This window comes from Mustelus asterias, chromosome 25 (genome assembly GCF_964213995.1).
Source record: "Mustelus asterias chromosome 25, sMusAst1.hap1.1, whole genome shotgun sequence".
In the NCBI taxonomy this organism is placed as follows: domain Eukaryota; kingdom Metazoa; phylum Chordata; class Chondrichthyes; order Carcharhiniformes; family Triakidae; genus Mustelus; species Mustelus asterias.
The window spans coordinates 43,220,500-43,233,907 of NC_135825.1; the positions used below are offsets into that span (position 1 = coordinate 43,220,500).

Sequence of the window (13,408 nt, forward strand, 5' to 3'; positions counted from 1 at the left end):
AGTTGAGAAGGAAACATTTTAAAAGGAGGAAAGAGCAAGTATTTATAAAGATTCTCTCTAATCAGCCTCAAAATCAGCAGTCACGAAAAGGAGACAAACTGCAGTGTTACAAAAAGGAACCGAGCTTGACACTTACTTGACAAGTCAGTGAGTTCAGTACAGCCAAGATACCGGAGAGCCTCCCTGTAGTAAGCAGCATGATCACCCACCACCTGATAGTAACTGCTGGAGGTATCATAGAACCGGCCGTGGACAGACGTCACTCCTGGCAACTTCTGCAGCATCTCGTCAACTTCTTCAATGATTTTCTAACAAGTGAAAGCATCGAAGCAACAGCTTAGATTGGGAATATCACTAAACAAAGGAAGAGGTAATGACGTACTGGAAGACAGACAGAAGAATCACACCTTTTACAACTGTACACTGCCTCCAATTGATATACACTGAAACCTGTAAATTATGGACATCTTGGGGGGGGCTAATGTATTTTGTTTTCAAAATAGTCATTGTACACGTTGCGAAAAAAAAACTTAGCAGAAATGCACTTCTTTGCCCAGTATCCTTGGTGTCAGAGAAACTGCTCTCTCCCTGGGAGAGAGCCTTGCAAACAGTCAATCCCAGACTCAGAGTGGTTTCTCTGCTGTCTTTCACAAAATCCAATACTGTCTCATACTGACCCACTTGTTGTAAAAGAGCTTGGGGAATTAAAAGCTGGTCATCATTTGTAATTTGCAAATGTGTGAAATTCAGAGTGCCTCTGGTACATTTTAGCATGCAAGTTATTTGTGCCTCTCAATATGTTTTAATTTTTTGGAGTATATTCATTCATACAAGTTTCATGTACACAGAAACAAAGATTATTCTCACAAGATTCAGATCATCCCTGATGCTCTCAGAGTACCAGAACCATTTATCTTTCAATGAACACATTTTCACACAGTAACTGAACAGAATGTTCCAGCAACTGAACTGTACAATTGTCTCAAATACATTGGAGTGATTTATTTTCTGGAATTCAAGGAATTCTCAATATGTTCAACATCATTCATGCCTCTCGGTAAGATTACTGCCTTACAATTACACTGGGGGATTCAAGTGCCACCTTCAGGAAGGAAGGCAGAATTAGCGCTTGTATAGCACAATTTACATGGTTAAGGCACACCATAATACTTCACAGGCTCTATATACTCTGGCAGAATTCACCCAAAAAATTCAAAGTGGTGTCCCCAGCAGGAAAATCCGGGAGAATTCCGCTGGGAGGGTCAGTGCAATTCTGTTCGCAGGTCAACCACACTTACAATTACTTTTGGAGTGGGGACCCACAGACGCCAGCAAGGCCACCTGCTTGGAGATCAGGGCGCTGTTTGTAAAGGGGGTTCTCACTGGTGCTAAACACGTTAGGTCCCTCCCCCGTGATTCTCCGACCCCACCCTGCCCAGGGAGATCTCGAGAATCGCCCCTGTTTTTGAAGTGTAATCCACTGTGATGATTTGTGCATCGCAAAGATTCACAAACAGTACACAAAGGAACAGAGTTAGTTTATTTCAGAATTTTTGGTTCAGGGATAAATATTGGTCAGGCCAGCAGGAGAAATTTCTGCTCTTCACAGACTGCTACAGGATATGTTGCAGCAATCTGAAAGCACCTTAAAGTCTCATCAGAACTATACCCCCTCAGTACAGCATTACAACTTTAGCATCCTACTTGACTCCAAGCTAAATTTCCACCCTAGATCCTCCCCATCACCAAGATTGCCTACTTCCACCTCCATAACATCACCCATTTCTGTCCCTGCCTTAGCTTATTTCTGCTGAAACACTCCTCCATGCCTTTGTTACCTCTGCACTTGACTGTCTAATGCTCGCCTGGACAGCCTCCCGCCTTTCACTTCTGTTAACATGAGCTCATCCAAACCTGCCAACTTTATCCTAACTCACCTCAAGTGTAAGAGCATAAGACCAAAAGAAACAAAAGGAGGAGTAGGCCATTCAGCCCAATGAGCCTGCTCCACCTTTGAATAAGATCATGGTTGATCGGATTGTGGCTTTAACTCTACTTTCCTGCCTGCCTTGTAGACCAAACTTTTGCCCAACTCAGCCTAGAATATCTTCAATGACCCAGCCTGCAGTGCTCTCGGCGGAAAACCATTCCAAAGATTAATGACTCTCAGAGAAGAAATACTCCTCACTTCCAACTTAAACCGTGTCCCCTTACTCCTGATTTCCCCACAAGGGAAACATCCTCTCAGCAATTATCCTGTCAAGAAACTTGTGTTTCAATAAGATCACCTTACATTTTCTAAACTCCAACCATTCCTCATTGAGACAACTCCTTCATCCCAGGAATCAGCCTAGTGAACAACCTCTGAAGTACATTTCTCCTGAAGCAAGGTGACCAAAACTGTCCATAGCATCTCGGTGTGATCTCACCAATGCCTTGTATAGTTGCAGCAAGTCTTCCTTCCTTTCAACACCACCCATTGCAATAAAGGTCAACATTCCTAATGCCTTCCTAATTACTAGCTGTAGCTGCATGTTAATTTTTATGATTCATGCACAAGGACACCCAGATGCCTCTATCACAGGAGTTTGCAGTCCCTCTCTATTTAAATAATATTCTGCTTTTCTGGTCTTCCTACTAAAGTAGGTACGAAACCTGCAACGGTTTTAACCCAAATTTATCAGGCACAATTTCTCTTTCACAAAGTCTTCCTGAGTGTATTATGCCCTGCAACTACCCCCTTAATAATAGATTCTAGCATTTTCCAATTGACAGACTTTAGACGGTGGTTAAAATTCCTTGATTTCAGTGTCCCTCCTTTCTTGATTAGAGATGTTACATTTGGGGCTTCCCAACTGCTGGGACCTTTCCAGCATCTAGGAAATTTTGGAAGCTTACAACCATTGCATCCATTATCTCTGTTACCACGTTTTTTTTAAAGGCTTTAGTATGTAGACAATCAGGTCCAGGGGACACATCCACCTTTCTTCCCATTAGTCTGTTCAATACTTTTTTTCTCATGATCGTTTTAAGTTCCTCCCTTTGCTCCACGACTTCCTCATTTATGTCTTCAACGGTTAAAACAGATACAAAAGACTCATTTTCTTTGCCATTTCCTTATTTTCCATAATTAACTCCCCAGTTAGAGTCTCAATGGGATCAACCTCACTTTAGCTACTCTGTTCTTTTTACTCGCTTATAAAAGCTTTTACTGTTTATTGTTGTATTTCTTGCTTGTTTTCTCTCATACTATAAATTTCTTTTTTTAAGACATACTTTGCTCCTTTCAAAAATTTTCTCAACCTTCCAGGCTGCCACTAATCTTTGCTGCGGCATATGCCTTTTCTTTCAATTTGATACCTTATGTATTTAATCACGGATGATGCATCATTCTCATGGAGTCTCTCTCAATGAAATACATCAGTTATGAAATATCGCCTTAAATATCTGTCACTGCTTCTCTATCACCTTTAGCCTATTTTCATTTAGCAAATGCTGTCTTCGTATCCTTGCAATTCCCTTTGAGTTTAAGACACTAGTTATAGACACACATTTCTCACCCTCAAACTAAAGGTGAAATTCTTTTGATCATTCTAACCTAATGGAGGACGGCACGGTAGCACAGTGGTTAGCACTGCTGCTTCACAGCTCCAGGGTCCCGGGTTCGATTCCCGGCTCGGGTCACTGTCTGTGCGGAGTTTGCACATTCTCCTCGTGTCTGCGTGGGTTTCCTCCGGGTGCTCCGGTTTCCTCCCACAGTCCAAAGATGTGCGGGTTAGGTTGATTGGCCAGGTTAAAAATTGCCCCTTAGAGTCCTGAGATGTGTACATTAGCAGGTAAAATATGTGGGGGTAGGGCCTGGGTGGGATTGTGGTCGGTGCAGACTCGATGGGCCGAATGGCCTCCTTCTGCACTGTAGGGTTTCTATGATTTCTATGAACGTAGAGGATCCTTAAAAACAAGATTATTCATTATTCCTGCATAAGAATACAGATTTGCTTGAATTTGACCGAACTAAAAAAAATGACCATTATGTTTTCAAAATAAAAACCACTGAATCTTGCAACTTGCCTTTCACTGATAATGCAAACCAAGAGGAACTAAAAACAAACAAGCAATGATACTTCAGTGCTATGTTAGGTCTTGCAGTTAACCTTGCCCAATTATGATGCTTGTTGGAATGTGAAAGTTAATTGGTTTGTTGCACAAGTAACTGTTACAAGCAAATATGGATGATGCCTCTGAAAGTTGAGGATGGTATTCAAGGGAGTTGCAGAACTATCCATGGGAAACATGAAAAGGATTTTAAAAAGCAGCCCTGAGCATGCTGTCTGTGCAGAGGCTATGGCAAGTTTTTAAAAAATTTGTTCATGGGATGTAGGCGTCGCTGGCTGGTCCAGCATTTATTGCCCATCCCTGAGGGCAGTTAAAAGTTAACCACAATATTGTGAATCTGGAGTCACATATAGGCCAGACCAGGTAAGGATGGTAGATAAAGGGGGAGGTGGCTAGATGGGTGGAGAACTGGCTTGGTCACAGAAGACAGAGGGTGGTAGTGGAAGGGTCTTTTTCCGGCTGGATGCCTGTGACTAGTGGTGTTCCGCAGGGCTCTGTATTGGGACCTCTGCTGTTTGTGATTTATATAAACGATCTGGAAGAAGGTGTAACTGGGGTGATCAGTAAGTTTGCGGACGACATGAAAATGGCTGGACTTGCAAATAGTGAGGAACATTGTCAGAGGCTACAGAAGGATATAGATAGGCTGGAAATTTGGGCAAAGAAATGGCAGATGGAGTTCAATCCAGATAAATGCGAAGTGATGCATTTTGGTAGAACTAACGTAGGGGGGAGCTATACGATAAATGGCAGAACCATAAAGGGTGTAGATACGCAGAGGGACCTGGGTGTGCAAGTCCACAGATCCTTGAAGGTGACGGCACAGGTGGAGAAGGTAGTGAAGAAGGCATATGGCATGCTTGCCTTTATAGGGCGGGGCATAGAGTATAAAAGTTGGGGTCTGATGTTGCGGTTGTATAGAACGTTGGTTTGGCCGCATTTGGAATACTGCGCCCAGTTCTGGTCGCACACTACCGGAAGGACGTGGAGGCTTTAGAGGGAGTGCAGAGGAGGTTTACCAGGATGTTGCCTGGTATGGAAGGGCTTAGTTATGAGGAGAGATTGGGTAAACTGGGGTTGTTCTCACTGGAAAGACGGAGGATGAGGGGGTGACCTAATTGAGGTGTATAAAATTATGAAAGGCATAGATAGGGTGAATGGTGGGAAGCTTTTTCCCAGGTCAGTGGTGACGTTCACGAGGGATCATAGGTTCAAGGTGAGGGGGGGGGGGGGGGGGGGAGGTTTAACACGGATATCAGAAGGACGTATTTTACACAGAGGGTGGTGGGGGCCTGGAATGCGCTGCCGGGCAAGGTGGTGGAGGCGGACACACTGGGAACGTTTAAGACTTATCTAGATAGCCACATGAACAGAGTGGGAATGGAGGGGTACAAAAGAATGGTCTAGTTTGGACCAGGGAGTGGCACGGGCTTGGAGGGCCGAAGGGCCTGTTCCTGTGCTGTATTGTTCTTTGTTCTTATTTTCTTCCCTGAAGGACATTAGTGAACCAGACGGGTTTTTATGACAATGACATTGGTTTTGTGGTTGTCAGTAGATTCTAAATTCCCGATTTTTATTAAATTGAAGTTTCACCATCTGCCGTAGTGGAATTTGAACTCTGGTCCCCAGAGCATTACCTGGGTCTCTGGATTACTAGTCCAGTGTCAATATCACTACGCCACTGCCTCCCCAAGTCACTGAAGGTTAAAGGTGGGCTTTTACTCCATGGTATTAGATAAAGAACTCATTATACCACTGAGCATTTTGTATTCAGAACTTTTATAAGACAATACTGTCCTGTTAATACAACATCCAGATCCACCCTGAAAAGCACATAGATGATGTTAAAAGATAATTGGTGCTCGAGTCAGACAGGTGACTTGGACAGTCAACTCAGAGGTCGAATGAACTCAGACATTGTTACCTATATAATCTTTTGCAGCATTATTAGTGTGCTGCTCTAGTTATAATTTTCAATCTGTTTTAGTAAAGTTGGTCTTTAAAGAAAAACTTGGGTGTTATTGTCATTGCTCATTAATTGCAGGTTGAAGATTCTTTAACCTGACATGCACAAGACTGAAGCCTTACTGAAACCTGTATCTGAGGTCACCATTACAGATGTCAAAGCAGCCTTCTCGAAGGTCAACCCATGGAAAGCGACTGGCCCGGATGGGGTACCCAGACAAGCACTCAGATCCTGCATCTTCAACCTCTCTTTACAACAATCTGAGGTTCTTATCTGCTTCAAGACGACGACCATCATCCCAGTACTAAAGAAAAGCCAAGTAGCGGGCCATAATGACTACTGCCCAATGGCTCTAACATCTATCATTATGAAGTGCTTCGAAAGGTTAGTCATGGCACGAATCAATTCCAGCCTCCCAGATTGCCTAGATCCACTACAATTCACCTACCGCCGCAACAGGTCCACAACAGATGCCATCCCCTGGCCCTGCACTCAACCCTAGAACACCTAGATAACATGGACACCTATGTTGGACTCCTATTTATTGACTATAGCTCAGCCTTCAACACCATTATTCCTACAAAACTCATCTCCAAACTCCGTGGCCTGGGTCTTGGCTCCTCCCTCTGCAACTGGATCCTGAACTTCCTAACCCACAGATCGCAACACCAGTGCCCCACAAGGCTGTGTTCTCAGCCCCCTACTGTACTCCTTATACACCTATGACTGTGTGGCCACATTCCTCTCCAACTCGATTTTCAAGTTTGCTGACGACACCACAGTAGTGGGTTGGATCTCCAATAATGACGAGACTGAGTATAGGAATGAGATAGAGAATCTGGTGAACTGGTCTGACGATAATAATCTCTCCCTCAATGTCAACAAAACAAAAGTGATTGTCATCGACTTCAGGAAGTGTAGTGGAGAACATGCCCCTGTCGACATCAACAGCGACGAAGTAGAAATGGTCGAAAACTTCACGTTTTTAGGTGTCCAGATCCCCCATGCTGACACTGTTAGGAAAGCCCACCAACTCTCTCAGAAGACTAAGGAAATTTGGCATGTCAGCTACAACTCTCACCAACTTTTACAGATGCATCATAGAAAGCATTCTTTCTGGTTGTATCACAGCTTGGTAATGGCTCCTGCTCTGCCCAAGACCATAAGAAATGACAAAAGGTCATGAATCCATCATGCAAACCAGCCTCCCACCCATTGACTCTGTCTACACTTCCCGCTGCCCCTGCAAAGCAGCCAGCATAATTAAGGACCCCACGCACCCTGGACATTCTCCCTTCCATCTTTTTTTGTCAAGAAAAAGATACAAGAGTCAGAGGTCACGTACCAACCGACTCAAGAACAGCTTCTTCCCTGCTGCCATCAGACTTTTGAATGGACCTACTTTGCATTAAGTTGATCTTTCTCTACATCCTAGCTATGACGATAACACTACATTCTGCACTCTCGTTTCCTTCTTTATGAACGGTATGCTTTGTCTGTATAGCGCACAAGAAACAATACTTTTCACTGTATACTAATACATATGACAATAATAAATCAAATCAAATTTGGCAACCCAGATGGTACCTGAATGGATCTGACAAAATGAGTGGAAAAACTATAGAAGAATTGGTGATGAAATATGATGCGGGAAAGGTACCTCTCCAGGAAGGTTGGATATAGCCGATTATAGATGGTGATAACCCAGTATTTAAGGTGGAATGTAGACTCAGGTGTCTACATGCACCTGAGAACATTGAAGGCAGTATGACAGCAGTTTAAAAATGACAAGTGTCATTAAAAAATCAGACTAAACTAAGATGCTGTGATCTCTACTTATGGGTACAATTTAATTGCCATTACGGAAACATGCTGCAGGGTGACCAAGACTGGAAACTGAACATTCAACATTTAGAAAGGACAGGCAAAAAGGAAAAAGAGGTGCTGTTGCACTGATAAGAGATGGAATCAGTACATTAGTACGGGACAATCTCAGATCAGAAGAACATAATATGGAATCTGTTTGGGTAGTTCTAAGAAGCAGCAAGGGACAGCAAACATTGGCAGGTGTTTATATGCCACAAAACACTAGTGGTAGTGTGAGGCATAGCACTAATGCAGCATGGGTATTACAGTAATCATAGATGACTTCAATCTGCGCATAGACTGGGTAAATTTCATGAGTACTAATGCTGTGGAAGACATGTTGCTGGATTGTGTTAGGGATGTTTTTCTAGAGTACATGTTGAAGAACTGACTCAAGAGCAGGTTATTTTGGATCTATTATGCCAAGAAAAAGGGCCAATTAATAACCTTGCTGTAAAAAAACTGATTAAGCTGATCTTTCTCCACACCCTAGCCATGTCTGTAACACTACATTCTGCACCCTCTCCTTTTCTTCTCCCCTATGTACTCTATGAACAGTGTGTTTTATCTGTATAGCATGCAAGAAACAATACTTTTCACTGCACCCCAATACATGTGACAATAATAAAATCAAAATCAAATTAGATATCATTTTTATAAAATTGCTATTGTTTCCTGTAGTTTAAATTGAAAGTGCATGGTCTTATAGATTTTTCAAAAAGAGGGTAAGCAGCAAATATTAGAAATTGAAAATTGATTTGATGAAAAAGGATAAAATAATCTATAATGGAAGAAAGGAGAAACGGGAAATATTTTCTGTCTCCTTTTCTACAGTTAGACTGCAAGATTGAAGTGTTGTCGCCAAAACTCTGCTGCAAATACTTGGAACCTACAAGCAGTAGGAAGCTTGGCTCTCCTTAACCTTTTGGCATATGAATGTTGAAGTTTTAACTGTGAAACCTAACATTTTCTTTAGTTTTATTAGTCACTTGGAAATGCAGCGAAGAACGAACAGGGAAAATGACAATTTATATTTTCTGAGTAAGCATTCTATCCTGTGTTTAGTTGATAACTATTCAGTTATAAAATATTGGAATCATTATGGTGAATAAACCTGTTAACTTGTGAAAACTTCTCATTAGGACAACAGTGCAATTTTGGTAATTACGTTAAATTGTGGGTGAATCTTCAGCTCCGGACATAAGGTTCCCTGCACATAAAAATTGCCAATTCAAATTTCTTAAATGTTTAATAATCTGAATTAGAATTTGAGACATTTGAGACAATTCTAGTTGCTTAATCTTCTTGGTTGTTCTAAGAAAATCTTGAGTCATCTTTAAAAAATGCAAAGTTTAGAAATAATTGGAGTTTAACCTAGAATGTTTGGTTCATCTTCAATGGGAATTTTATTTTTTAAAAAGCATGCAGCACACAACTGAGTGAGAGAATGAGATTGTTGCACTCCATCTTGTTAACAAGCAGAGACGTTAACCCTTTCTATGAGCAGCTCTCTTTTTAGGGGCGTATGGCGACATTAAACATTTGGTTTGTGCGTCCAAAAGACAAACCTATTATCATCAGTACTAAAACAAACTAACTATATTCTGGAAAGGCTCTCCAAAATAAAACAAATAAAGCAAATAAACCCTTTTCTGTTTGTTTCTCTCTTGAATGTGCTCTTTCATTCACAACCAGTATTTTCACATGTCCATGTTAAAAACCTAAGTCACATGTCATTAGCAAAGCACTGATATTCCATTTCAAATTGTACTGTTTACTCCCTGCATAAGACAGACACTGGGCTTCTCTCCAGCTCTGTTCCGCTGCTACAGAATTCATTCTCATGTCCTTTATTACCTTGGTTTCCTGGAGGTCTCCAATTTTGATTTTAATAGCAGCAATAGCAGTCCGACAGAGAATCATGGCTTCATCATTACTCTTCACCTGTTACAGCAAAGATAAAAGGTTGTAATCAGTTCCTGGGACACTTCACATGGGTGGCTTTGGGATCTCTCCAAGACCATTTTATTCCAGGTCTATTTTCTATGTGAAATCAAGTTAGTAGATGCATATGCTCTGTAACCTTATAAAATATAGATAAATATAAAAAACTTCTCATGCTGACTGTAAACTCATGCATGTTATTTCTGTCACTCCTGGGGTCTAGTTTATCATAGAATCATAGAAACCTTACAGTGCAGAAAGAGGCCATTTGGCCCATCGAGTCTGTACCGACCACAATCCCACCCAGGCCCTACTCTTATATCCCTACATATTTACCCGCTAATCCCTCTAACCTACGCATCTCAGGATACTAAGGGGCAATTTTAGCATGGCCAATCAACCTAACCCGCACATCTTTGGACTGATGCTTGAGGTTTGGGCACTTGCCATTGTATTTAACTTTTCAGTTTCACAGAAATGAGAATGTAAGGTGAATCCTCATTTCTAGAATTCTAACTCGAATTGCTGGATAGATACCTACCTATTCGCAATCTCATTGTTCAGTTATGGGTTTCCTAAAATTTAAACACTCACCTTCTCCCTTCAAAGTTGATCTCTGAACAGTTGTTTTTGCTGATTTATTGTTCCACACCTACCAACCCCAGTCTACATACCTTTGCACTCCCTGTGGGCTTTGGCACAATTGCCACTCACCTTAATTCCTGACTGCCAATTTCCCAGCACAAATCCAGGAACCAGTATTTGAATCTCTTGTGGTCCCATGGAACTGTACCCAAACCTGAACCACTCCCAGTCCCCATGGAAGCTTACCTAACTCTGACCGACTCAGTTTCTCGGGAGCCATACCCAAACCTGGCCCATCCCAATCTGTATGGAATGGCATCTAAACCTGACCCATTTCCAGTTCCTATGGAAACCATACCCAATCCCAAGTCTCCATGGAACCATCATCCAATCCCAATTTCTGTGAAACCATACCCAAACACAAAAACGCATTTGTTTCTTTGCTTGCCTCATTATCACTCCCTTTGGTCCTGCACCAGTCTTTTTGCCATTTAATTTCTCGCGCCTTCCACCCTATCAAAGACCTTCCCTTTGGTTCACTTCCTATTACATTTCTAACTTTGTCCAGATCTAATGAAAGTTTGAGCTAAAATGTTGACTCTGTTTTTCTCCCTCCACAACTACAATGTGACCAGAACATTGCCAGCATTTTGTTTTTATTTTGAATTTTTAGTTTTTGTATGAAAAATTATCTTTAGTTCAGTGAACATTTAACACATTAATGGTTCAGAAAGCTTCAAATGCAAGTACAAGTTGAAGTCCAGTATAAATTGGACATTAAAGCACAAAAGCAGTTTAAGACTGCCTTCTTCACCTTACCTTCTCCCATGTCTTTTCAAGAAGATTTAAAGCCATTTGTGCATCTGAGAAGGAAATATAAAGAAACCCAAGTCAAGGTGCAAGTCTCCAACTTGCAGAGTGGTCATGGCCCTTCACCACCAACTCTCCATTCCATTCTGATGACATGATACACAAAACGATTCTACATATTTATGTTGCAACGACACATTTAACCCCAAGTGAAGAAGCATCTAAAAGATAATTTGACGCAAAGATCATCTGTTACCATCTACCCATGACAGATAATTCAGGGTTCGGCAACTCCACCAACTCACTTCCCCTGCACACACCTCCCACGCTGCTTATACCAACCCAACCCCAACCCCGGATCAGTGACCAAGTATTCTGTCCACATGACTCAGTGCAGGACTGGCCAATGCCTAATTCACCAAAGCATCAGGAATGGTGAGATGGTGTTTGATATTTACAGAATTTGCCGCCTCACTGCGCCAGGGACCGGAGTTCAAATTCCGACCTTGGGTCACTGTGTGTGTGGAGATTGCACATTCTCCCCTTGTCTGTGTGGGTTTTCTCTGGGTGCTCCAGATCCTCCCACACTCCAAAGATGCGCAAGTTAAATGGATTGGCCATGATATATTTCCCCTCGGTGTCAGGGGATTAGCAGCGTAAATATGTGGGGTTACGGGGACAGGTCTTGGGTGGGACTTTTGCCAGTGCTGGTTTGATGGGCTGAATGGCCTCCTTCAACACTAAGGGTTCTCATAGAAATCATAGAAACCCTACAGTACAGGAAGAGGCCATTCGGCCCATCGAGTCTGCACCGACCACAATCCCACCCAGGCCCTACCCCCACATCCCTACATATTTACCTACTAATCCCTCTAACCTACGCATCACAGGACACTAAGGGCAATTTTTAGCATGGCCAATCAGCCTAACCTGCACATCTTTGGACTGTGGGAGGAAACCGGAGCACCCGGAGGACACCCGCTGAGGCTAGGGGAGAAAAAAACCAGAGGGCATGGGTTAAGGGTGAAAGGAGAAAAGTTTAAAGGGAATATTATTAGGGGGGGCTTCTTCACGCAGAGAGTGGTGGGAGTGTGGAATGAGCTGCCGGATAAAGTGGTAAATGCGGGGTCACTTTTAACATTTAAGAAAAACTTGGACGGGTTCATGGATGAGAGGGGTGTGGAGGGATATGGTCCAAGTGCAGGTCAGTGGGACTAGGCAAAAAATGGTTCGGCACGGACAAGAAGGGCCAAAAGGCCTGTTTCTGAGCTGTAATTTTCTATGGTTCTATGGTAACCCACGCAGACATGAGGAGAATGTGCAAACTGCACACAGACAGTGACCCAAGCCGGGAATCGAACCCAGGTCGCTGGAGCTGTGAAGCAGCAGTGCTAACCACTGTGCTACCGTGCCGCCCCAATGATTCTATGATTCTAATTTAATGCACCTGCTCTAACCGCACATTGCTACCGTCTCAAAAGCAGTAGGTAAAGTAAAGTTCATTTATTCATCACAAGTAAGACTTACATTAACACTGCGATGAAGTTAATGTGAAATTCCCCTAGTCGCCACAGTCCAGCGCCTGTTCAGGTCAATGCACCGAACCAGACATTTTTCAGAATGTGGGAGGAAACTGGAGCATCCAGAAGAAACCCACACAGACACGGGGAGAATGTGCGAACTCCACACAGTGACCCAAGCCAGGAATCAAACCCGGGTCCCTGGCGCTGTGAAGCAGCACTGCTAACCACTGTGCTATCGTGCCGCCCTGTCTGTGCTGAGCTAACTGATCTTAGCTGGAGGAGTTCTAAAACTGCTTCTAGCACTTCTGGGCTGAGGGGAGGACTGCAGTAGGGGTAAAAAAGAAATGCTTCAGGTTCCCATACTTAACTCTAATCCAGTGATCATGCTTCATAGCCTGAATTTTTCATGAAGGTTCAATACAAATGTCCAAAAAGGATTAGTAGCTCATGCATAGAACCATAGAAAATTACAGCTCAGAAACAGGCCTTTTGGCCCTTCTTGTCTGTGCCGAACCATTTTATGCCTAGTCCCACTGACCTGCACTTGGACCATATCCCTCCACACCCCTCTCATCCATGAACCCGTCCAAGTTTTTCT

General features: G+C 42.7%; 1 protein-coding gene across 1 annotated transcript in view; it reads right to left on the reverse strand.

Moving 5' to 3' along the window:
- Positions 1–13,408, reverse strand: part of LOC144511913 (26S proteasome non-ATPase regulatory subunit 13-like) — a 79,416-nt gene that overhangs the window by 53,351 nt on the left and 12,657 nt on the right. The window contains exons 5-7 of the mRNA XM_078242370.1: positions 11,297–11,340; positions 9,806–9,892; positions 137–308 (exon numbers count right to left, since the gene is read on the reverse strand). Coding sequence (XP_078098496.1) covers positions 137–308; positions 9,806–9,892; positions 11,297–11,340 — 303 coding nt within the window. The remainder of the gene's footprint in view (positions 1–136; positions 309–9,805; positions 9,893–11,296; positions 11,341–13,408) is intronic.